Raw genomic sequence first — 27,292 nt, 5'->3', positions numbered from 1 at the left:
ACGCTTTTTTTTAATTTGTTTATATTATTCACGAAAGTAAACGAATGTAAAGTAAGGAGGGGTAAGATGGACGTAGTTTATTTTGCTCGGGCGAGACTAACAGTATAAGGACTCCCTACAAGTCTTTGTCTTTCCCTTCAAGCTACCGTAGTTAGAGTAGCGCTACCTCGTTTTAGGCAAAATTGGCAATGGTTGTCGATTTGCGGAGAATACCCAGAAGAACTAACTAAATACCTAATGGGGTTGGCAACTGTCAAAGGTTTGCATAGATGGCGCCATCATAGCTTGCCCGTCTCTAGTTTTGTTCTATGAGATTTGGCTTAAAGTACTGGAATCCAGGTCACAAAATTCCAAAAAAAAACAAGAATTTGACACAATTCTAGGGATTGACAGGGCAAACTATGATGGCGCCATCTGTTTAATACTTCGACCGGCCAACCCCATTGTTAGTCTTGCCCCAGTGATAGTCCTACCCCACCTTACCTTATATGACTTATATTTTTTGGGACTTCTTTTTTCATTCTTTTTAGTTAAAAATACACGTCAAGATCATATACCTTCTTTCTAATGCTAAAAAACGAACGAAGCACTTCATACTTGGACACTTACGCTGCTGCAATACTCAGCAAGGCATAGTCGTGTCATCCACTATGACGGGCAGATTTGTCAAATCTAACCTTTGTTATCATGACTTTACGAGTCAAGGCAGGCGGCTTCGTGAATGACACGATCGATATCTCGCTTACTGTTGCTACTGCAGAAAGTGCTTCTAGTTTATAATATAATAATAATGCAGCCTATATACGTCCCACTGCTGGGCCCTGGCCACTAATGAGCGAGAGGGCTTGGGCTATAGTCCCCACGCTAACCCAATGCGGATTGCGAACTTTAGTTTATTAGATATTTATTATTTTTAAATATATCCCGATTTCGACATAACCCCAATGCACCTCAATTGGAACCGTCTATTGTAGAAGGGGTTATGTATATAGAGCATATGTTATATCTATGAACTATTGTAACGAGACCTGATTTTTACTATTTTTGTAAAATAATATATATAACATGCTGTTTTATATTTAAACATATGATTTTTTTTACATACGATATATTTACTTATTTTAGGAAAATGAGGTTTATTTTACACTGTTATTATTATATATACTGGAATTTATTATAATTCTACACCACTATGAATGTGCGTTTAACATCTTACATATAATTTATTCAATGAAAATATAGGTACACTCAACCAATTTGAATCCTAGGCCACTACAGAACCTAGTCGCTTTAACTACTCTAGTACCTGGGCGACCGAGCTTTGCTCGGTTCTAACTATTTATTGTAATATGGTGGTGTATATAGGTGATAATCGTAAATATTTTTTTTTAGTAAATAAAATTGTCTAAAACAATAAAAATTAAAAAATATATAAACTTGAACATATAAAAAAAAAAACAAAAGTAAGTCACCGGGCGAGATTCGAACCCGTAACACTCGTTTCTAGCCGTCCGCGTCCTAACCCGCTGGACCAGACGGACAGTGGCCGGCAACACGAAATTAGCGACCATATTCTGCGTCGAAAGAAAAACGCATAAAAACTCGAAAACACGCGTTTTCCCAAACAAGACTAATCTCTAGATCGATTGTATACCCCCAAAAACCCCCATATACCAAATTTCAGCGAAATCGTTAGAGCCGTTTCCGAGATCACAGAAATATATATACATATATATATACAAGAATTGCTCGTTTAAAGGTATAAGATACATGACATGCATCACTCAATAAGCACTGTCGTAGAAGTCATTATGACATGGTTCTATAGTGGCCTAGGAATCCAATTGGTTGACCGTACAATACAACACAATAACATTGAAAAACCCTGTACATTTTATATCATAAATGTTGGTGTGTGCGTGACATTTTTAAATGACAAAGCCGACTGTTACGAAATGTTCAAAAATACACATATTTTTGATCCTTGTTCGTTGTAACGGCACTACGTAATCAATGTTTGTAATAAAAACGAACTTCATAAAATTCCATATAATAATTTTAATTTCATGTAACAAAATAATTTTATTCAAATTGCATATTTTTAAGCAAAATTATTCAATAAAATGTATAAATCAAACCTTCAAGAAAAGAGCGTACTCCCATCTTAAAGGCCGGCAACGCACTTGCGCCCCCTCTGGTGTTGCAGGTGTCCATGGGCGGCGGTAGTCGCTTGCCATCGGGTGGTCCGTCTGCTCGTTTGCCTCCTCTACCATAAAAAAAAAATCAATCATAATTCATATCTCTTTGTTCAAATTTAAGTATGGCAATTTTATATTTAAAACTGACAGTTCATAGAGATTTCGAAAACTTACGGTTGTTATCCAATTCCCAACGACTATTTGCCACTTTTTGTATTTTTTGAAATAAACCAGCGTCTATACTACAGTCCACTCTTATTTATCACCTCGACAACACCTGAGACCAGCGAAGATTTTACACCGACAAAAGTTTAAATGACAAGTTGCGGGAATTTTTAAAAATTGGGATAGATTCAAGGTTACTGTAGAATTTTTTTATTTTTATTTTTCGTAACTATATAGGAAGACATATTACTTGAAGGCCTTAAAAACATAATTTTGAATAAAAATTATGTTTTGCAAAAATATATCTATACAAGCTTCATTGAAACAATGTTTTATTAAAAATAACTGTTATACCTATTTCGTTTCTGCATCCATTAAACAATCAGAAATATGGACTCCAATAGGGAGTATTACTGCAATGTTCTGCCGCCAGAGCGCAGCACTAGCACCTATCGTAAACCATAGAGTAACTTACATATGTGACATTATCTATGAAAAGGGACCTTATTGTCGATGGCGCTTACGCCGCACTGCGTACCGCGGCGTTGTCTATAATATGGGAGCATCGTTGGTAATGGCGACAATAAGGTCCCTTTTCATAGATAATGTCAAATATTGTCCCTTAAACTGTTTTTTTGACAAGTTTTCACAGATAATAGAATATAACATTGATGCATCAAGGCGGTTTGTTTACAAAGAGCCTACCGGGAAACGCGAAAATCGAAATTTATCTATATGCCTCTTTATCTCTCGAATACGCAAGAGTGACAGAGAGGTTAGATAATAAATAATTTTGATTTTTGTTTCGCGGTAGACCCTCAGATTGTAATGGATTGTGGTAGTGGCGCCCCCTACGCAGAGTTTCGCGTAATATTCCCTATTTAAACTTACATTCTCATATCTAAATGATGTCATAGCGCGTGCATTTCGCTCTTACTTGTTCGCACATGTATTGGTGAGAGCGAGACGCACGAGCGAGCGATAACAAATTGAAATAATTTAGACAACAAAATATTCGTTCCAATTGGCCTCATGTATTGACTCTATTCAAAGAAATAAACATATATATGAGGCTTATTGAAAATAGTGATTACAGATATATTAAGAATAATTAATATACTTAATACAAATATGTTCAGAGTATTTCCTATATTAAGAAGGCCATCCAAATATTATCTACATAATTAATATTACATATATTAGAATTTATAACATGTACAGGTATTAGGGGTCATCCATTTACGTCACACGAATTTCACCGACGACTCCTCCCCCCTCCTTGTCACAATCACATTTGGCAAACCCCTCCCCCCTGGTGTGACGTCACATTTTTTGACTTATCAAAATATTTATGATAATTGATAAAAGAAATATACTTAATATTAGTAATTTTATAACACAAAACCGATTAGGAAAGAAAATCAAACACACGTAAACGATTATCGTTCCGAACTTTCCAAAGAATAAAATGAAAAAAAAAAAACTCGGCTACTGATGATGGTAGTGACGTCACAAAGCTGTCACATTTTCTTGACCCCCTCTAAACGTGTGATGTAATTAATGGTGACCCCTTACAGTTGTAGTCACGATTTATTTTATAATTAGTGAAAACTAATTTTCACTTTGCGAAAACTAATTTTGACAAAAAAAAAGCACTTTAGGTAAATGCATCTAAGGAAACGATGGAATTTTATGTTAATTCTGTTTTCATTTTTAATGTCAAAAATAAAAATTATATAGCCAGCCAAACAAGTATGTCAGTAGAAAAAGGCGCGAAATTTAAATTCTCTATTAGCGCGTACATTTTTTAAATTTGCCGCTTATTTCTACTGACGGAAATGGCTTGACAGACTATAGTAATGAAACATGTTTTTTTATTACTCTGCCCAATAGTTGATAGACATTATGTATAACGTCCGAGTAATTTTATTATTTTAAAATTGCCATTTCATAACCGGGCATTATGAAAAATGACCGATTTATCACTTGCTCCGTAACATGTGCAACCAATTAAAGCACCAGAAATATATGATCATTGTCAACAGGGCGCTGTTATTCTCATGTATAGGGTGACAGTTCAGTTTAGTATGAAAAATTAAGTTCCAATGAAATTCCGCAATATGGCGCGTGATCATTATAAAATAATTTTATAAAATTAGACGTTTATTAAGTATAGCTATGTCCCTTCATTTGATTTTTTCGGTTTTTAACTATTTGAAGACTTAGGAGCGAAAAGCAAATTCCATACGAATTTAAAAAACACGTCACTCTTATAAAAAAAAAAAAAAATCGAAAAAATCAAACGAAGGGTCTTAGCCATGATCAATATACATTAAATTGCGTACAAATATTTTTTATAATGTACCCACGGAGGCAAATTGGGAATAAGTTTGTATCGAGAACCACTATATCCTAAAAACTTTGATTAATTTCAATACAGACAATGAGCACACACGAAAATTTTCTTATACATACATAAATGTGTCGAGATGGTCAAATGTCCCACTTTATCGCTTACTATAAGGACGAGATTTGCATGTATCTTAATACGAATAAACTGTTAAGGCGTCCTTATGGCAAGCGACAAAGTGGGACGTATTGCCGACCACGGACACATTTAACGTGTTCTAGATTCTATATCGTTTTCCTCGATTTAATCCGAATAACAACAAAAAACTAATGTATGAAATCCTATATTTTTCTGGATTTTTGTTTTTTTTTCTGCAGAAATACAATCGTGGATTTTAATTTTTATACTGTAGACATCTGTCAACTGTTATATGACAAAATGTAATGGTTTGTGTGACTGCTACCAAAGAGAATTTGAAATAGAGGTGTATTGTCAAAGAAAACTTTGTAGCCACAGTAAATTTACTGTCATCTTTCGACACAAGACAAGATTAACACTTTTAGAACGCCTTTTGACTTTGATACTTATTCACTGATGTGTGCATAATTTGTTAAATATTAAAAAATGGCGCCATCTTACCGAGCATCGGTTAAAGGTTGTGGCGTCATTGCTTGAAACGATGCCGCCATACCTTTGATATATTAGTAGATGGCGCCACTTTTTGATATTTAACATATTTAACACATATCAGTGAAAGAATAAGCATCAAAGTCAAATGGCGTTCTAAAAGTTCAATCACTTGTCGAAAGATAGCAGTAAATTTACTGTGGCTACAAAGTTTACTGACAATCCACATCTATTTCAAATTCTCTTTGCTGCTACATAATAAAAGGGATGTTTTAATGCCTAATTATGTACAGTTACATACACTGCTTTATCTACACACATATTATTAGCAGGATTTAGAGACTTACCCCCTTATTCATTCATCGTTTGTCCCTTTCCGACGTATAGATATGATGGAAAGGGACAAACGATGATCAGCGGCATCGTAACTTTAGTACACGTTTATGAATAAGGGGGCTAGGGTTTAGGCTGTGAATTTAGGACCCCCATCTCCATCTCGCGTGTATAGTATGTGTCATCCACGATGACGTGTAGATTTGTCAAATCTAACCTATATTAACATGAAATTACGATTTAACGCACACGTCTTCGCGAATGACATGATCTATTAATTATATGACAGTTTATTTTTACATAGAACAGTATCACGTAAAATGTTTTTTTTAATACTATGTCGGTGGCAAACAAGCATACGGCCCGCCTGATGGTAAGCAGTCTCCGTAGCCTATGTACGCCTGCAACTTCAGAGTTACATGCGCGTTGCCGACCCTAACACTCCGCACCCTCGTTGAGCTCTGGCAACCTTACTCACCGGCAGGAACACAACACTATGAGTAGGGTCAAGTGTTATTTGGCTGCGGTTTTCTGTAAGATGGAGGTACTTCCCCAGTTGGGCTCTGCTCTAGATCTGGAATGACATCCGCTGTGCTGTGCCCTACCACATAGAGCGAGATGACATTCACAGTCCCCATACCTCTCTTGTGGACGTAGTTTAAGGACGTACCCGGGTCCACGTAAAATGTTTGTAGACGTTTTAAGTATAGCGCATTAATTTATTTGTTGCTTTCCATTAGAGAAGGGTCTTTATGCAATTTAAGCATGGAATATATATCATCAAAGCGCGACCATCAGCCCCGCTGGGGTCTAGACCGTGACTTGTACATTTTGTACAATATTGGACCATTCCACCTTCGACGGTACGAGGTAGAAAGCGGGCGCAACTTTCTGTCCGCACGGACATTTGCAACCTGAAAATAGAGAATACATAGATAGAATACTTTATATTGCCAGACCTCAGTAAAAGATACAGCTTAAAGCAAAACAAACGATTAGTGATAGAGGCATACAACAGGCGGTCTTATCGCTAAAGAGCGATCTCTTCCAGACAACCCTCAACCGTGTCTCATCTACTCAAAGGTAACTACTTGAAGGGATATGTTCGCCGTTGTACTTAGCTTTTCCTAATTGTAAGTTCCTTTATGTGTTTCTGTGCAATACTAGAGTTTACTACTACTACAACCTTTGGGTTTGTGAATATAATGTCAAATGGTGTTACAATGTGGACATGAGTGGTTCGCGAATAGACGGGTCCACACAGAGGCCACAAAGCGAGCATACGCGCGAGGCAATTGGCTAATTGACAATTTTTTGGAAATAATGTCAATCGATCTTGATTTTCCTGGGGATCAAATGTCTATATGGGACTCGTGGCATTTAAGCAACACAAAGGTCAAAAATTAGAGTTAAAGTCTGACGCTCGCACTCGACGATTGAAACGCCTCTAACAAAATGATAATGTGATGTGACGTCACATCATATAAGTCTGTCCTGAATGTATGGAAGATCAAGAGAATGGCTATTTTGACCCTGAAATATTGCGTTTATACATATAGTTGTCATACAATTTATTTTTCAATAAAATGCAAGGAATCTAATGGTACCATTTTCTTTTTACTTTTTGAAAGTATTAAAAAAAAAAGTTTTCAGACTTTAGAGCCTTGTAATTTTTTATTGTCAATGTGTCTTTTTAAATTCTACTTTTTTATAATAGATGGCTCATTTTCTATCCGTTTATCTAAATTTTGTTATGATATTCAACATGTGTCAAGTACCCAATTTCCTCGCGCACAAAACGGCCAGTGTTCACGTGCCTCGGCCGAGGCAGAGCGCACGCATCGCCAACAAACTGTTTTACAGTTTGGCGAAACTTTAATTATAGGTACATTGTATATTGTGATTTGTGAAATAAACTTAAAAAAAAAAAAGTTTTCCTCGGGCGAGCGCGACCGGTTTCTCGGCATGCTCAAAGGCGCCTCAGACGTTTGCCGCGCGCCAGTGTACACGTGTTTGTTCGTATTTACGTTAAAAGTTGTCAAAACATGACAACGTTGGAAAAAATAATAACGAGTGTCGCAAATTGTCGTGTCCTTTTCTTCCTCATTTTTTTTATACTACGTCGGTGGCAAACAAGCATACGGCCTGCCTGATGGGAAGCAGTATCCATAGCCTATGTACGCCTGCAACTCCAGAGAAGTTACATGCGCGATTTTCTTTCAAATTGCTTTAAATAGCAAAATAAAAGAAACGCAAGCCACTGCAGTCATTACATGCGGCGCCATTTTGAACAGCTGACTGAGTGACGCCATCTTGCCGAGCAAATTGGCTCGGGTGAGGCAAACGTGCCGAGGCAATATTTACACGGGCACGCGGCCGCGCGAGGAAATTTCCTCGCGAGGCTGCTCGCTCTGTGTGGACCTGCCTAATGCCAAGGCTGTATGAAATTCCTTTACACTCATCGCACCTGGTATGTGGTATTTCCGTACCTAATTTGAAGTAAGTCATGTCAACATTTCATTACAAGTTTGAGAAAAGGCAATTACCGCACACCCAGCTGAAGCTGCCGATCTTGTTGCTGCACTTGGGGCAGTGCAGCTTCCCCTGCGCATCATGGGTGACGCCGCTCATCCACGCCATGGGCTCCACGAACAGCATCAGGCGGCACACGTCGGTGCAGTCCCGGGGGGCTATCGCGGCGTCCACCAAGTTCTGCTCGTGGTAGCCGTCCAACTGGTGAAATTATTATTTATTACCCCCCCTATTCATAATAAGTTTTTGGCTAAAATTTCAATTTTGATACAAGCTTTTATCGCTGACTGTACCTTTCCACAGGCAACTAATCAAGACGACCGGTTTGGCCTAGTGGGTAGTGACCCTGCCTACGAAGCTGATGGTCCCGGGTTCAAATCCTGGCAAGGGCATGTCACACAAATGTGTGATGAGCATGGATATTTGTTCCTGAGTCATGGGTGTTTTCTATGTATTTAAGTATTTATAAAATATTTATATATTATATATATCGTTGTCTAAGTACCCTCAACACAAGCCTTATTGAGCTTACTGTGGGACTTAATCAATTTGTGTAATAATGTCCTATAATATTAAAAAAAAAAAAAAAAAAAAACTTGCAAGATTTGATTACAACAGACAACGGTCAGGTGAAAGTAAATAAATAAATAAATAAAATAAAATGCATTTATTTCATACAAACATGGTCAAATAAAAGCTTGTAAAAACCGGACAAGTGCGAGTCGGACTCAGCTACCGAGGGTTCCGTACTTTTTAGGGTTCCGTAGCCAAATGGCAAAAAACGGAACCCTTATAGATTCGTCATGTCCGTCTGTCTGTCCGATTCTGTCACAGCCACTTTTATCCGAAACTATAAGAGCTGTACTGTTCAAACTTAGTAAGTGGATGTATTCTATGAACCGCATTAAGATTTTCACACAAAAATAGAAAAAAAACAATAAATTTTGGGGGTTCCCCATACTTACAACTAAAACTCAAAAAATCTTTTTTCATCAAACCCATACGTGTGGGGTATATATGGATAGGTCTTCAAAAATGATATTGAGGTTTCTAATATCATTTTTTTCTAAAATGAATAGTTTGCGCGAGAGACACTTCCAAAATGGTAAAATGTGTGTCCCCCCCCCCGTAACTTCTAAAATAACAGAATGAAAAATCTAAAAAAAATATATGATATACATTGCCATGTAAACTTCCACCGAAAATTGGTTTGAACGAGATCTAGTAAGTAGTTTTTTTTTAATACGTCATGAAATTAAAAAAAATTTTTTTTTTTCAACATACCCATACATGTGGGGTATCTATGGATAGGTCTTCAAAAATGATATTAAGGTTTCTAATATCATTTTTTTCTAAACTGAATAGTTTGCGCGAGAGAACCTCCCAAAGTAAAAAAAAGTGTGTCCCCCCCCCCGTAACTTCTAAAATAACAGAATGAAAAATCTAAAAAAAATATATGATATACATTGCCATGTAAACTTCCACCGAAAATTGGTTTGAACGAGATCTAGTAAGTAGTTTTTTTTTAATACGTCATGAAATTAAAAAAAAAAATTTTTTTTCAACATACCCATACATGTGGGGTATCTATGGATAGGTCTTCAAAAATGATATTAAGGTTTCTAATATCATTTTTTTCTAAACTGAATAGTTTGCGCGAGAGAACCTCCCAAAGTAAAAAAAAGTGTGTCCCCCCCCCCCTGTAACTTCTAAAATAACAGAATGAAAAATCTAAAAAAAATATATGATATACATTACGATGCAAACTTCTAACGAAAATTGTTTTGAACGAGATCTAGTGAGTAGTTTTTTTTAATACGTCATAAAATTTTAAAAAATTTTTTTTCGTCAAACCCATACGTGTGGGGTATCTATGGATAGGTCTTCAAAATGATATTTAGGTTCCTAATATAATTTTTTTCTAAAGTGAATAGTTTGCGCGAGAGACACTACCAAAGTGGTAAAATGTGTGTCCAAAGTGGTAAAATGTTGAACGAGATCTATAGTTTAAGTAGTTTTTTTTAATACGTCATAAAGGAACCCTTCATGGGCGAGTCCGACTCGCACTTGGCCGCTTTTTAATATATGTTGTTATAGCGGCAACAAAAATAATAAATAAATATTATAGGACATTATTTCACGAATTGACTCAGTTCCACAGTAAGCACAATAAGGCTTGTGTTGAGGGTACTTAGACAACGATATATATAATATATAGATATTTATAAATACTTAAATACATAGAAAACACCCATGACTCAGGAACAAATATCCATGCTCATCACACGAATAAATGCCTTCATAGGCAGGGTCCCTACCCACTAGGCCAGACCGATCGTCAAATGCATCATCTGTGAAAACTTCAACTGTCTAGCTATCACGGTTCATGAGATACAGACGGACGGACGAACAGCGGAATCTTAGTAATTTTGGGTACGGTACCCTAAAAACTACAGAACAGAAATGTCAAAATGGCAAATGATTATCAACGTGTTAGATTTCGAGAGACGATTATAAATAAATGAACTGCCGCCTGCGGTATTTCCGGTCCGATACGACTTTCAAAAAAAGAGCGTACTCCAATCTCAAAGGCCGGCAACGCACTTACGACCCCTCTGGTGTTGCAGGTATCCATGAGCGGCGGTAATCGCTTCAGGTAAGCCGTCTACTCGTTTGCCTCCTCTATCATAAAAAAAAACCGGTCAAGTGCGAGTTCATTTTACTCGCGCACCGAGGGTTCCGTACAAACTTTGAATTATCTCTTGTAACTATATAGGGAGCGTGCATGAACTATAGGAGGCAGCACAGGAGCCGTCAGATTTTTGGCGCGAGGCGTAAATGTGATGTTTTTTGTTCCGATGTAGCCCACAAGATGGCAGAACCTACTATGCACAAGAAAACACTTGACGTGTAAATGTGCCTGTTTATGGTTCCGATTCAGACCACAAGATGGCAGACCCTCCAACGCGCACGGTCCCTATAGGCTTTTGATCAGATGTACCTATACTAAGCATAATTGTGTACAGCGCCATCTATGGGCAAATTGTCTAACTAATTTGCGCGATGTAATTAACGAATGTTGGTTTTTCGTGGATAATTCTCTATCATGTGCACCGATTTCAGAAATTGTTCTGTTATTTGAAAACAGGTGCCTTTAATATAATCTAATAGCAATTTTCAGTGTAATAAACACACTTATAGATGGTTAAATTGAAATCTAAATATTTTATATATTCGTGGCGTTTTTTACAAGAAATAAAGAATTTCTCGACCGACGACCGGTTTGGCCTAGTGGGTAGTGACCCTGCCTACGAAGCTGATGGTCCCGGGTTCAAATCCTAGTAAGGGCATTTATTCGTGATGAGCATGGATATTTGTTCCTGAGTCATGGGTGTTTTCTATGTATTTAAGTATTTATATATTATATATATCGTTGTCTAAGTACCCTCAACACAAGCCTTATTGAGCTTACTGTGGGACTTTGTCAATTTGTGTAATAATGTCCTATAATTATTATTTTTTTAAATGTACAGTTTACACTGTATATATGTACTAACATGGCTCGGTCCCTCGCCCTCCAGCGTGGCCGGGACCCCTGTGGTCTCTGAAGTATCATTGTCGAGGATCTGACACGCCAAGCTTTTCAGTTTCTGGATGAGGACCTGACCGTTCTCGGAGCACGGCAGACCGGGCAGCTTGGATATAGATGGCCTGATACCTGGAAATGAATGAGGAATATTTCTGAATAAATGCGTGGAAATAGTGTCATTAGGAGCATTCATTTGATGATCGGTCTGGCCTAGTGGGTAGTGACCGTGCCTATGAAGCCTGTTTTTTTTTTAATACTACGTCGGTGGCAAACAAGCATACGGCCTGCCTGATGGTAAGCAGTATCCGTAGCCTATGTACGCCTGCAACTCCAGAGGAGTTACATGCGCGTTGCCGACCCTAACCCCTCCCACCCTCGTTGAGCTCTGGCAACCTTACTCACCGGCAGGAACACGACACTATGAGTAGGGTCTAGTGTTATTTGGCTGCGATTTTCTGTAAGGTGGAGGTACTTCCCCAGTTGGGCTCTGCTCTAGATCTGGAATGACATCCGCTGTGCTGTGCCCTACCACACAAAGCGAGATGACATTCACAATGCCCATACCTTGTGGATGTAGTTTAAGGACATACCCCGGTCATAAATGGTCCTGGGTTCGAATCCCGGTATGGGTATTTGTTTAGTCTTAGTGTTCTGACGGCGACACTTTTTACAATTACTCAACATAGGGTCTAAAGCGACCACCGTAACCTATGGACAAGTGAAACTCCAAAAGTTTGCTAACAAAGCAGAAATCACAATAAACCATACCTTCCTTAGCCAACTACACTTTAACCTGCTCGGGCACGTGTGGTATGATGCTGTTCTGACGGCGACACTTTTTACAATTACTCAACTCAACATAGGGTCTAAAGCGACCACCGTAACCTATGGACAAGTGAAACTCCAAAAGTTTGCTAACAAAGTAAAAATCACAATAAACCATACCTTTCTTAGCCAACTCCACTTTAACCTGCTTGGGCACGTGTGGTATGATGCTGTTCTGACGGCGACACTTTTTACAATTACTCAACATAGGGTCTAAAGCGACCACCGTAACCTATGGACAAGTGAAACTCCAAAAGTTTGCTAACAAAGCAGAAATCACAATAAACCATACCTTTCTTAGCCAACTACACTTTAACCTGCTTGGGCACGTATGGTATGATGTTGTTCTGACTGGCGACACTTTTTACAACATACACCATAGGCTTCGTAGCAGTTACCGTAGCCCCTAAACACGTGAAATTCCAAAAGTTTGCTAATAAAGCAAAAATCACAATAAATCATACGTTTCTTAGCCAACAAGTCAACTCCACTTTAACCTGCTTGGGCACGTGTGGTATATTGATGTTCTGACGGCGACACTTTTTACAATTACTCAACATAGGGTCTAAAGCGACCACCGTAACCTATGGACAAGTGAAACTCCAAAAGTTTGCTAACAAAGTAAAAATCACAATAAACCATACCTTTCTTAGCCAACTCCACCTTAACCTGCTTGGGCACGTGTGGTATATTGATGTTCTGACTGGCGACACTTTTTACAATTACTCAACATAGGGTCTAAAACGACCACCGTAACCTATGGACAAGTGAAACTCCAAAAGTTTGCTAACAAAGTAAAAATCACAATAAACCATACCTTTCTTAGCCAACTCCACCTTAACCTGCTTGGGCACGTGTGGTATGATGTTGTTCTGACTGGCGACAACACGGCGACACTTTTTACAGCGGTACACGACCGGGTCCGGACGCTCGCGGACCAGCCCCGGGTCCGGTTTGATCAGGTCCGCAAAGAGTTGGGGAAGGATTTTTACTGAAAACGAAAAAAAAAACTATGAGCTACCACAGAATGCATGGAGCCTGTACAGCGCCATCTCGTTTACCTGTCAAATTCGAAGCGCGAAATTGTCTTAGAAAGAAAGGTACCCAACTGTCCGGTTCCGATTTGATTTATAATTATATATGTTATAGTGTAGTCTAAAATAACGGACACGTATTTTTTTTTAGCTGCCCATACTCAACCTGTTGGGAGAAATTGTCCTCCAATGTATTAAAAAATTACTAAATCTTCTAACTCCTATAGAAAGTGATGCTCAAGCAACTTGCTAGTTAATGGCTGGTTTGAGTATATGTTTGAGAGCAGGAAAAAATAATGAGCACGTGTTTTGTTATATCTGCTTAAACCCAAGTTTTCCTAAAAAGACACCGTCTTTATGTTTATCTTTAGCGATAAGATATTATAAAACTTCGAATGTCGATAAAAAAAATGAGTTTCATCCGATATAACAAAACACGTGCTCATTATATTTTCCTGCTCTCAAACATATACTCAAACCAGCCATTAACTAGCAAGTTGCTTGAACATCACTTTCTATAGGAGTTAGAAGAATTAGTAATTTTTTAGTACTTTAGATGACAATTTCTCCCAACAGGTTGAGTTTGGGCAACTAAAAAAAATACGTGTATGTTATTTTAGACTACTTTATAACAACAAAAATGTAGTTAATTCAAGTTGAAGTACAGGATATGTGTAATACAAAATTACCATTTTTAGCAGTCCAAACTTTACGAAATTTACAAATCAGTGCTTTACGTGCGTTTCCCGAAACGTTCATCAGAAAAAAAATATTACTTATTAAGCGAGTCTGTTTTCAAAAAAAAAATTTATTAAAATGAAAGATAACAAGACGAGCTAATAGAACCCAGTACCTATTTCTAATAGTTAACAAAAGGTGTACTATTTCATCGAAAAATCTATCAGTTTGAAATTTTTGCGACTAAAATCGATAACGGCCTTTTAAGGCAAATTTCATAGAACAAAACTTGAGACAGGTGCGAATTATGACGGCGCCATCTATATCAACCTTTGACAGTGGCCAACCCTATTTGATGTATATTTATCATACACATGCCTCTTCGTTTGGCTTTTTTAGATTTTTTTATTATTATAGGGAGCGTGCATGAACTGTAGGCAGCACAGGAGCCGTCAGATTTTTGGCGCGAGGCGTAAATGTGATGTTTATTGTTCCAATGTAGCCCACAAGATGGCAGAACCTACTATGCACAAGAAAACACGTGACGTGTAAATGTACATGTTTATGGTTCCGATTCAGGCCACAAGATGGCAGACCCTCCAACGCGCACGGTCCCTATAAATATTAGAAGCGAAAGACAGCCGCCGTTTTCCTAAATGTTCCCGCCAGGTTTCATGTAACTTAATCATGCCGTATTAAAATGAGATCGTCACTTCGATTGTATGGGAGCTTTTAAGCTGCGCGATCGGGTGACTCTTAAGTCAGTTCGGAAAATGTGTAATGTTGACTTACCTTGTTTTAGCTTTTGTCCCGCCATTTTTAGTCGAAACTGCTTGTATCTCGGGTCGTCCTGGAATCATGAAAAAATTAGTCAATAAACGCAATTCTTCCCAAAAATCTGCACATGTTATTTCTTTTATGAAATAAATAAAAACAACTGTACTTTTTAGTATTTGTTGTTATAGCGGCAACAGAAATACATCATCTGTATAAATTTCAACTGGCTAACTATCACGGTTCATGAGATACAGCCTGGTCACAGACGGACAGACAGCGGAGTCTTAGTAATAGGGTCCCGTTTTACCCTTTGGGCACGGAAACCTAAAAATGGGCGTAGTATTGCAACCAAAAAACCAACCCCACGGAATTTTTTTAAAATTAACTTTTGTGTTAAAACATACACAAATACAAATAACGGTCAAAATACAACGGAGTAAAATAGTTATTTACGATACAAGTGCAGAAAATAGGAAATTCGCAACGAGTGGTGATAAATTAAAACACGACCGAAGGGAGTGTTTTAAATCGACACGAGTTGCGTATTACCTATTCGCACGTGTATCGTACAACGTTTTACAGTACATATGGCTATTTAAAGTTTCGACATGTGCATGGAAAGTGCTCATTCCAGCACGCGTGCGGGAAAGTAGCACCATATGTACTGTAGTCTTTTATGAGATCTCTGGGCGGTTAGATGCTTCTAAATTTCGTCGGTGACAAACAAGCATACGGCCCGCTTGATAGTAAGTCACCGTAGCCTATGGACGCCTGCAACTCCAGGGTTATTACATGCGCGTTGCTGACCCCCACTAAAATAATTTCATTAGTTACCCATATTTTCGTGCCTTACCTATAAACTATTTTCTTTGACTAAACCAGGGATGCCACGAATTTCGCATTCTTCACATTCGCGAATGCGAATACGAATGCCCAGGATGCGAATGTCCGAATGCGAATACGAATGTTAGGGAAACATATTTAGTTCTTACTATCATTCCTAATTAGGAACAAATATGTTAGTACATAAAACATGTAACATTACAACGGGATGTTATGAAGTGTTGAGAAATGCTGTCTACTGGTCAAAATGGGATCCCTTTGTTGGAAATAATTATTGAAAGTCAGGCTACTTGACAGTTTTTTGTAAATAATGTCAATCGATCTTGATTTTCCTGAGGATCAAATGTCTATATAGGACTCATGGCATTTAAGCAATACAAAGGTCAGAAATGAGGAATAAAGTCTGATGCTCGCACTCGACGATTGAAACGCCTCTAACAAAATGATATTGTTACGTGACGTCACATTACATTAGTCTGTCCTAAATGTACGGATGATCGAGAAAATTGCTTTTTTACCCTGAAATATTGCGTTTATGAATAGTTGTCATACAATTTATTTTTCAACAAAATGTAAGGAATTGAAACGTACCATTTCCTTTACCTTTTCGAAAGTTATAAAAAAATGTATTTTTGTATTTTGTTTATAATCTCAATGTCTTTTTAAATTTTTTTTTATACCACGACGGCGGCAAGCAAGCATACGGCCCGCCTGATGGTAAGCAGTCACCGTAGCCTATGGACGCCTGCAACTCCAGAGGTGTTACATGCGCGTTGCCGACCCTTAAATTCCACTTTTTTATAATGGATGGCTCATTTTCTATCCATTTAGCTAAATTTTATTGTAATATTTAACATGTGTCAAGTACAGTCAAGTGCAAAAATATGTATCGAAAGAATCGTCTCATAAATATGGCACTACGCTCTTATTACACTGGAATAAGATGCTATGGGACATATTTTTGAGTAAGATGTGTACACCCATATTTTTACACTTGACTGTACCCAATTCTGGAACTGTTAACTTCTCAGAATTTTGGTAAGGTTATTCTATAGGTTAGGTTTGTTTTATGGCAATACTGAAAAGCAACGCGTTTCTGAGAAAAAACAAATTATGACTCACGAAAATGCGGACAAACAATACATTGGGGCTTGTGCACAAATCACGCGAGGTTTTTTCGGCTACTTTTTGATCCCCCCTCCCCCTTGGTGATATTCGGTGAGGTTTTTGGCTACCCCGGTCCCCCATATAACCTCGTGTATTTTTTTGTTTCGGTTAATTTTAAGATAAACAATATTGCATATAGTAAATTTTGTTTATTCTCTATTTGCGTTATTATAAATAAAAATAAATAAATAAATATTATAGGACATTATTACACAAATTGACTAAGTCCCACAGTAAGCTCAATAAGGCTTGTGTTGAGGGTACTTAGACAACGATATATATAATATATAAATATTTATAAATACTTAAATACATAGAAAACATCCATGACTCAGGAACAAATATCCATGCTCATCACACGAATAAATGCCCTTACCAGGATTTGAACCCGGGAGCATCGGCTTCATAGGGTCACTACCCACTAGGCCAGACCGGTCGGTCTGTGATGATGTATTATGTATTATGTGATGTATTATTTATTATGCGCGCTCCAAAATTTCGTAAAATAGACTCGTTAGGTATTTTGATGTGCGAAGTGAAGATTTATGTTTAACGAAACCGAGAAAAAGTATCTACTCATGTGGCAGATATTTATTCTTCGTTTCGTTCACCGTAGAAAAATACACGCGAGGTCTCCTTATACCCCCCCCCCCCCCCCAACGTGATCTTTCGTGATTTAATGACTTAAAACTACGCACACGACACACGCAAGTCGACGAGATACGACACGACCTGCGCACATTCGCATTCGCATAGCATTCGTTCATTTGATGCGAATGTTTTACGAATGCTAAAAATTATGCGAATATTCGTATATACGAATGCGAATAATCGTGACATCCCTAGTCTAAGCTTTTTTTTTTATACTACGTCGGTGGCAAACAAGCATACGGCCCGCCTGATGGTAAGCAGTTTCCGTAGCCTATGTACGCCTGCAACTCCAGAGGAGTTACATGCGCGTTGCCGACCCTAAACCCCCCTCCCCTTCGTTGAGCTCTGGCAACCTTACTCACCGACAGGAACACAACACTATGAGTAGGGTCTAGTGTTATTTGGCTGCGGTTTTCTGTAAGGTGGAGGTACTTCCCCAGTTGGCCTCTGCTCTAGATCTGGAATGACATCCGCTGTGCTGTGCCCTACCACACAAAGCGAGATGACATTCACAATGCCCATACCTCTCTTAAGCTGTGATGAAACTTACCTTATTGAGCACATAGCCCATCTGTCCGTACAATTTCAGCTGAGCGACGAACCCAGGATTGGGTCCGACAAAACGCCGATGTGACTTCACCAACCTGAAGGCGTCCTCATAATCCAGGAAATACCTAAAATATAACAATGACTTAGGTAGGTACTTTTTCTATGAAATTCTATTTCGGGAGAAAACGGTTTCCACAAAAAATCACTTTGATTTTCATTTCGATCGCTTCAATATATTTTAGGATTATAGGTTTCGCTTTAAAAAAATATTGTATTGCAAATGTTGAAATGGAAAAGGGGGCGTCCATTAATCGCGTCATACGTTTTTGGCTTGTTTTAGCCCCCCCCCCCCCCCCTCCCCCATGGTGATCTTTGGTGATATTTTCAGGACCCCCCCCCCCCCATCCAATATGACGTGTTTTTTTCGATAACTAAACAACAGTTTTCTAACAAATGAACCTAAGTACACGTGAAGGATTATTATTGACTATAATACAGTATAGCACAGATGAAAAAAAAAAAATACACGTGATACGTGTCCATACCCCCCCGTCCCCTGTGGTGATCATTGGTGATTTTTTTCTGACTCCTCCCCCCCCCTATACAATATGACGCGATTAATGGACGCCCCCAAACCTATAAACCTAGTTTTTCATTGCGTGAATAACATACTAAGTAAATAAGTTTTTGGCAAAAAATTAATTTTTGGTACAAGCTTTTATCGCTGACTGTACTTTTCTTTCCACAAGTAACTAATAACTAAAGGGTCGGCAACGCGCATGTAATGCCTCTGGTGTTGCAGGCGTCCATAGGCTACGGTGACTGCTTACCATCAGGCGGGCCGTATGCTTGTTTGCCACCGTCGTGGTATAAAAAAAAAACTCATCGAGACAATTCTAAAAACCCCAAACACAATCAGGTAACGTTGTTTTATCACAGAGTTCCTATGGCTACCTCCTGCCATCATCAGATCAGCTCGATGGTACCATAATATTGCATTGTCACCCGACTTACATATGTATGCAAATTTTCAGCTCAATCGGAAACCGGGAAGTGGATCAAATTTAACTTGCAAGATTTGATTACAAACAGACAACGGTCAGGTGAAAGTAAATAAAAGCTTGTAAAAAAACATGGAGAGTAGAAAGAATGTAGAAGTGCAAAAACATTTTCTATTGGTATACGTCCCTTTTAAGTCAGGAAATTGGAAAGAAACAAAAGATATGGCACGCCGGGAGATACTTGAGACGGAAAATTTGGCCATCGCGCGGGTTTTAAGAGGATAGTGGGTGACCGCTTCTCCATACAAAGGTAGTCCCTATTTTCCTCCCCGAATGTTGATATTATGGAAAATATTTTCATACAATTTATTGTACATTAACCATAGCTATACCCCTTTGTTTGACTTTATTCTATTTTTATAACTTACTATGTACCTATAAGAGTTAGGAGCGAAAAAAAGAACTCCATACCACATTTTGAAGACTGCAAACTGTTATAATAATTAAGAAAACGACGAAAATAAAATTACGTAAAAATATATTTTCTGATGTTAAGGTTCCCCGGGATGTCCATTCGGGACATCCCGGCATCAAGCCAGGGATATGATGGAGAATATCTTTCTTAACTCTAAACTCCCATAACAAACCAAACAAAAAAAAACTATAATGTTAATATACAGAGAGGAAAAAGGCGACTACGTTTGTATAGAGATGCGGTCAAGTGTTCGTCCCCTTTCCTCTAAACGTTTCACCATTTAAAACTGAATTAATTATTATATATTTTAACCTCAACAATTCAATAAACTATTATTTATTTTACTAACCTTTTCATAATATAGCCGACGACAACCGCAGCGGAGCGCGACACGCCAAAGTAACTGAAACATCAACAAATAAATAATAAATTTCTTCCAAAAAAAAAGCCTACAAACATTTCACGTGCCAGCTACTACATATAATAAACCCGCCACGCATTAACATATATATCTAAGGACGGGCCTTACGGGCACTAAAAATGCCGCTAGTTCAGTGGTGTCACTCACGAATTCGAACCAATCGTGCAGTCTAACGGAACTACATAGTTGCGACCAATCGCGCGCGTGATGCGAACTCATCAACCAATCGTGTTGCGGCGTTAGACTGCACGATTTTTTTGCTTTTGCACACGAATTTTGCTTTAGGGTTATGGGCTGTTATAGTATAAAATAGCGTAGTATACAACCAAGAAATCATAAACAACTAAACAAAAAACGGGCGTCATTGAAATGCGAGCGCTTCGCGCCAAATTCCAAGAAGAACCAGCATTAAAGATAGCAGAGAACAGAAAAAGCACAGAAACTGAAACCAAGACCGAAAAAACAGAAGAGAAAATGGAGAAAAAAGAACCTAGAGAGAAAGAGAGAGACAGAATGGAACGGACCGATGGAACTGCTAACATAGAGCGGTCAGATGACAAACACAGAAAAGATGATAATGATGCTCGAATCTTAGTATTTTCGAAGTAAAATTGCACTTATGTGTGGTGACATTGTGCTCTCTGTAAACGCTTCACAATCAGGTGTCTGTGTAGTCTGTGGGACCCACATTCGATGCGAGAGGAAGAGATGCTTACCAATGCACCAGGACGTTCCCTCCAGCTTCCACGGCGTTCTCGATAAATTCGTTGCATTCTGGCAGATGGGAGATCAGATCATCTTTTGGTACATCGGCCACTGTAACACAACAATTAATATTAATAATCAGACATAGGAATCCGTGGGGCAAAATTGTTTGACAAGTTGGGAGTTCCTGTATCGATAAACTCGACTATCGATGCTAGTTCTATATACTAGTGATCACTCAAGGGTTTGCTTGTAAAAATACGTTTTTATTAAGAGTAAAAATAATAATTAAATAATAACTCAATATACTCTTCTTCGTTTTTAAGACAAGACAAGACAATTTATATTATAGTTGAGTTTATCGATACAGGAACTCCCTACTTGTCAAACAATTTTGCCCCACGTATTCCTATGTCTGTTAATAATAAAACTTTATTTTTTTCTAATCTGCAACGGGACTTAATTTGGCCTGACGGTTCGAATCGTCGTATCATATTAACACCATTCCGAAGTAAAAACATATAAAACATGAAGAAATAAAAAACTTTAAATTCCACTTCACACTTAAACCACTAAAGCAATTTAATTAATATTTGGTATAGAGATAGTTTAGAGTCCACGATGCGAACTCATCAAACAATCACATTGTCGCATTAGACTGCACGTACCCACAACAGGAACCTTATTGAGCTTACTGAGGGGCTTAGTCAATATGTGTCAGAATGTCCTATAATATTTATTTACTTACATTTGACATACTTGAAGACAACTTTGATCCTGTCCTGCAGACTCCTGGGCAGTGGCACCAGGTCTATGGTCAGTATGTGTGTGATCCCAAGGGTTTCCAGGGTCTTCTGTTCCCGGGCACATGCTAGGTTCCCTGAAATGTAACAATGGTCAGTATTGGGTGTTAAAATCCCAGTTAGTAACAGTAATTTTTTCGTAACTTACACACAAAACTACAACAAACAATAGTTATTTGTTTTACAAGGGGGGAAAGTGTTAACCCCTCTTGCCAATGATACCTGGGCAAGCTAGAGCCTCCAAAATTAAACCACGAGCCGTAGCCAGTAGTTCGAAAAGTGAATTCTTGAGCGTTGCAAGTGTTTCAAGGCATGAGGGTTAAACATGAGGAGGGTTTTGCCGAGCCGAAAACAAAATTTTTCACCACACCAAAACGAGGAAAATTCTAACTGTAAAATATAAAAAAGAATTAAGTCAATTCTTCCAGCTAACATAAGGAAACAACTCAAAATTTGTATGAAATCCTAGCCATGCATGTGGATAAAATGCAACTTTCTCATCCGTTTTTGAAGTCAGAAGCATTACCAGCTGATATGGTGAAAAACCATTTGCAAATCAAGTTTTGGTTAAAGAGGACATTAAACAGACACTGAAATAAGTCCAATAAGGCCTAGTTTCCTTTCCAACTCAATCTATTTGCTTCTATTTTGAGCAGAAGCCATCCACTGCTTTCCCCCAGCTTGGCTTAGGTAATCAGCCCATGCGTCTTAGGTAGGGTTGCCAACTGTCCCGCTATATGCGGGAGGTCCCGTTTCTGGAGCCCTAAAGTATGCGTCCTGCAAAGAGCCCACACAGGACGCCGATTGTCCCGCTTTCAGGCTAGACCAGATTATAAGCACTTAAACGTTCAGTTGTAAATTAGAGTACTGTGAGAGCGCGTGATTTTAAATTGAATATATATTACGACGCGAGTAATGCACGAGAACAATATATTTTTAATATTTGTTGTAAAAGTTATATTTTAATGTGCAATAAGAAAGTTAAATTGGTTTAATTTTGCATGCCTTTCAATAAGTTGACGATCAATACCAGTTAGGCCTGGTGAAGGAGTCCCGCATTTTATACCCAGATCCCGCAATTTGATCGCAAATGTACTGCAAATCTGTGCACTAAGGTTGGCAACCCTAGTCTTAGGCCATCAGCCCAAGTGGCCCTCTTCAATTTGTGGTTTCTATACCTCACCTTTTATCAGAATATCATGAAAAGTGGCCAGCCCAGCACCATTTTAGTGAGAGAGCTTGTGTGAGAGCATCAACTACTTTTGTCTTTTGCCAAAGGGTGTAGCAGGATAGCCTAGGAAAAATTGCCCCCAGCGATTTTGGGCCGAAACTGTAATCAAACGATGCCTTTTGGGGAGGTTATACTCTGCACAAAGTTTCATCCCTCTGTTACCCCCTGGGGGTGAAAAAAACCCGATTAACCCCAAAACTGTTTTAATTATTTTTTCCTAAACTATGAAAGTGACGAATTTCAAATTTCGTACAAATATTAATAAGACTAAAAGCTATGTGCTAAAAAAATATTAACCCCCTAACCATTGAAATTCTTGTAAAAAAAACAAAAATAAAAAAAGAATCAACCTGTATATCAAGTTTGGCTCATGGTACCACACCATATTTTTTTTCAAAAATGAACCAGTTTATATTCTACATGATACAAAAGTTTCATGGACCTACTCCAGAAGGAACATTGCGAAATTAATATGTATTGGCTCTTTGGTGCGTACTATTCATTGAACTCCCACTAAGAGCCTTGCATTATTAATAAACAATGGCTTGCGATCGGACCGCTGCTCGTGCCCGATTTGAAAAAGGTGGGGATAAAGAAGTATGAATCAAACTCATTTGTACATGGATCTCAAGTTTGGCTCATGGTACACACACCATTTTTTTTTTCAAAAATGTACCAATTTATATTCTATATTATATAAAAGATGGACCTACTCCAGAAGGAACATTGCGAAATTAAAATAAACGTACTATTTCGTAGCTACTAATCATTATACTCGTATCATGCTTAATACGCAACGTCTCGGACCCGAAAACAAAATAATTTAAAAAAACCGGCCAAGAGCATGTCGGGCCACGCTCAGTGTAGGGTTCCGTAGTTACTCTTCCGTCACAATAAGCTAAACTGGAGCTTAAAGTATAGTAAATTGTTAACTTAGGGATGAAACGGTACCTTTCACGTGAGTTAAACAAATAGGCAAATTTGCATAATCAGTACCTAATTAAAGTATGTCTTTTTACTATGAAGGGGAAACTTTTTGCGATAACTCAAAAACAGCTAAACTGATCATGTCCGCTATAGTTTTCATTTAATGTCTTTCTTAAGCTCTACTTCCACGATTTTTTTAATTTTTTTTGAACCTATGGTTCAAAAGTTAGAGGGGGGGGGGGACACATTTTTTTTTCTTTCGGAGCGATTATCTCCGAATATATTCACTTAATCAAAAAATGTTTGTTGAAGACCCCTATTAGTTTTGAAATACCTTTCCAACGATACCCCACACTGTAGGATTGAAGCAAAAAACAAAAATTCACCCCCACTTTAAGTGTAGGGGAGGTACCCTCAAAAAAATTAAATTTTTAGATTTTATTGTACGACTTTGTCGGCTTTATTGGTTTATATATCCATGCCAAATTTCAGCATTCTAGCACTAACGATCACGGAGCAAAGCCTCGGACAGACAGACAGACAGACAGGCAGGCGGACATGGCGAAACTATAAGGGTTCCTAGTTGACTACGGAACCCTAAAAATGTTTTTATAAATACAAATGAGTTTGATTCATACTTCTTTATCCCCAGCTTTTTCAAATCGGGCACGAGCAGCGGTCCGATCGCAAGCCATTGTTTATTAATAATAATAATGCAAGGCTCTTAGTGGGAGTTCAATGAATAGTACGCACCAAAGAGCCAATACATATTAATTTCGCAATGTTCCTTCTGGAGTAGGTCCATGAAACTTTTGTATCATGTAGAATATAAACTGGTTCATTTTTGAAAAAAAAAATGGTGTGGTACCATGAGCCAAACTTGATATACAGGTTGATTCTTTTTTTATTTTTGTTTTTTTTACAAGAATTTCAATGGTTAGGGGGTTAATATTTTTTTAGCACATAGCTTTTAGTCTTATTAATATTTGTACGAAATTTGAAATTCGTCACTTTCATAGTTTAGGAAAAAATAATTAAAACAGTTTTGGGGTTAATCGGGTGTTTTTCACCCCCAGGGGGTAACAGAGGGATGAAACTTTGTGCAGAGTATAACCTCCCCAAAAGGCATCGTTTGATTACAGTTTCGGCCCAAAATCGCTGGGGGCAATTTTTCCTAGGCTATCCTGCTACACCCTTTTACATTGTCGATATTGTGTAAAATACTTCTCTCCATTGCTCTTTGACTTCTTATGATTCTAAGTTGTAGTTTACTATAGTTCGTGTCATCTATGATGCTGCGGAGATTTGTCAAATCTAACCTTTAACCTTTCGAGACCCGGACAAATATAGCGACATTCCGTCATTAGTTTTCGAAGCTGGCTACCCAGGTAGCCCACGGGGCTCGAAAGGTTAATAACATGACAATACGATTTAACACATGCATCATCATAAATGACACAATCTATAACAAACCTAAATAAAATTACGTTGCATTGGTTTATGAGTGCCTCTGGCCAACTCATGTGTCCATCATCAGATCAGCTTGATGGTACCATTGTACATATGTACGTAAAGTTGCAATAACAATGCAATAAAATATATGAGTATAAGTAAGTTTCAGCTCAATCGAATAATGGGAAGAGGGACTACATAGAACAAGCCAGTATGGTCATCTTAGCCTGCCCAATTAGTAAACAAAATGATGATCAACTCACCCAGAAACAATCCCTCGTCAATCTTGTCCACACTGATCTCTAAATCGAGCTCTTGGTCGTCCGCGTCCGCCTCTGCTACGTGGACGTCTGCATCCGTAGAGCACTGAGCCATGTCCGCGATTATTTCATCTACACAACCAACACGTATTACACAAGTTTGAACCCTTTTAATATGTGAAAACGGCGCTTAAGACGCATTATGAACTCTAATGACACGAATTTACCGTCAATATTATGGGTAAAAGTGGCACTTGTTAATTTATTTTCACATTTTTTATGTGCAACTGGAATTTCGTATACAACCTCCAAAAATCAATAATGTCATATCATTTGTTGTTGATAACAGTTCACGCAGTTCGCGAAATAGTAATGTTTGGCTTGAAAACTTAGCACACCATTTAGATTGCTTCTGTAAGTTATTTTCAATAAGTTGCTAGGTCATTTTATTAACAATTTCTCCCGCGATTCCCGCGAAAACGTACGATAAATAATTTTGACATCACAAAAACTAAATGCGATTGACGCTATTCAATTCAGATACCAAAGAGTTTTAGGTTATTTTTCCTTATGTTGCTACAGCAACTAGAGCTTTATTTTTTTAAATCAGAGTTCATTTTTATTAACCTAGCTTGAAAAGAAAAAATACGTTTCACGCAACTGATGTAGCTCTTATGTTTTCCGCAACAAATTGTGACAGGTGCAAGTTTTAATGGCATTGACAATATTTTCAAACAGCCATAAAGTTATGCAAAAAGTTTTTTTTAGTGTTTGACATGTCTCTGATTAAATGACTGAAACCGAGCTCTAACTCTATCGAAATTCATTAGAAGCGCGGTGCGTGGGGGTCGGGGCCCTTACCCAAGGCCCCCGTTGTCTGTTTTTAGTACATAATTTGATACTGAAGCCGTAGCCACTTAGGTGGTGGGCAAGCTTTGTATGTTTGCGTTTTAGAGATGTGGACTTGTCGATTTTAATCATGTTATGTTATCATGCGGCCGAGGCCCTCAAAAAGCGCAAATACAGGAGTCTCGACACCAACTACAACTTTGTTGCATTTGGAGTCGAGACTCTTGGTCCGTGGGGCCCCGCAGCACAGGGCCTATACCGGCAATTGGCGAAACGGCTGGTGGATGGGACCGGGGATAAGAGAGCTGGCAGCTTCCTCGCCCAACCCTTGAACATAGCAATCCAGCGAGGAAACGCTGCCAGCATTCTCGGCACCATGCGACGGGGTCCTATTTTAGATTTAGATTTTTAGTTTTATAGTAGTTTTAGTTTAGTTAATTGTAGCTTATTTGTATAATTTGAATTATTATATAAAGTGATTAAAGTATTTGAACTCTGTTGACAGTAGGAAAAACAAATAAAACAACGAAGAATATAATTTCATAATCAATAACATCCTTTAAGTATACTATCATTTATGATAAAATTCATGTAATATAATGTTGAATCGTGTTTTATATATGTATAATCTCTACACAGAGGAACGGAATAGCGATCATTTGAAGCTTCGATAGCTTCACTTATAGAAATGCTAACGGATAATGAATACTTTACGATTTTTTTTCATTAATCGTATGGCATAACATAATACAGACGCATATAATAACCAAATTTTTTTAAATGTCAACGCAACTTTATGATGTAATAGAATAACTTAATTATTGCGAAAAAAACAAATTTTAGTTGGTTT

At 38.1% G+C, this 27,292-nt stretch overlaps 1 protein-coding gene across 3 annotated transcripts; it reads right to left on the bottom strand.

Moving 5' to 3' along the window:
• Positions 1 to 812: 812 nt before the first annotated feature.
• Positions 813 to 26,934, bottom strand: LOC133528958 (dual specificity protein phosphatase MPK-4-like). 3 transcript variants are annotated; one of them, XM_061866509.1, is made up of 12 exons: positions 25,821 to 26,934; positions 25,597 to 25,725; positions 21,669 to 21,800; positions 20,932 to 21,031; positions 20,144 to 20,197; positions 18,320 to 18,443; positions 15,124 to 15,181; positions 13,462 to 13,610; positions 12,740 to 12,764; positions 11,763 to 11,923; positions 8,220 to 8,406; positions 813 to 6,587 (listed from the first exon to the last, which is right to left on the bottom strand). In XM_061866509.1, exons 2-12 carry the CDS (start codon positions 25,706 to 25,708, stop codon positions 6,484 to 6,486), a joined length of 1,206 nt encoding a protein of 401 aa, XP_061722493.1. In that variant the 5' UTR covers positions 25,709 to 25,725; positions 25,821 to 26,934; the 3' UTR covers positions 813 to 6,483. The 3 variants fall into 3 exon arrangements, with proteins under 3 accessions (XP_061722493.1, XP_061722488.1, XP_061722479.1); XM_061866504.1 differs by having other exon boundaries at positions 25,597 to 26,934; XM_061866495.1 differs by lacking the exon at positions 12,740 to 12,764 and having other exon boundaries at positions 13,437 to 13,610; positions 25,597 to 26,934.
• Positions 26,935 to 27,292: the final 358 nt, after the last annotated feature.

The sequence above is a fragment of the Cydia pomonella genome, chromosome 1, assembly GCF_033807575.1.
Source record: "Cydia pomonella isolate Wapato2018A chromosome 1, ilCydPomo1, whole genome shotgun sequence".
Taxonomy (NCBI): Eukaryota; Metazoa; Arthropoda; class Insecta; order Lepidoptera; family Tortricidae; genus Cydia; species Cydia pomonella.
This window is presented reverse-complemented; position numbering and strand designations above follow the sequence as displayed.

What these genes read in the sequence shown, in the direction of transcription:
- LOC133528958 (XM_061866495.1), bottom strand. Translation starts at nt 25,708, where the DNA reads ATGGCTCAGTGCTCTACGGATGCAGACGTCCACGTAGCAGAGGCGGAC. An exon ending in TGGGCTATGTGCTCAATAAG is followed by an intron (nt 15,182 to 18,319) that starts GTAAGTTTCATC and finishes TCATGATTCCAG; the next exon opens with GACGACCCGAGATACAAGCA. An exon ending in GGGACAAAAGCTAAAACAAG is followed by an intron (nt 13,611 to 15,123) that starts GTAAGTCAACAT and finishes TTTCGTTTTCAG; the next exon opens with TAAAAATCCTTCCCCAACTC.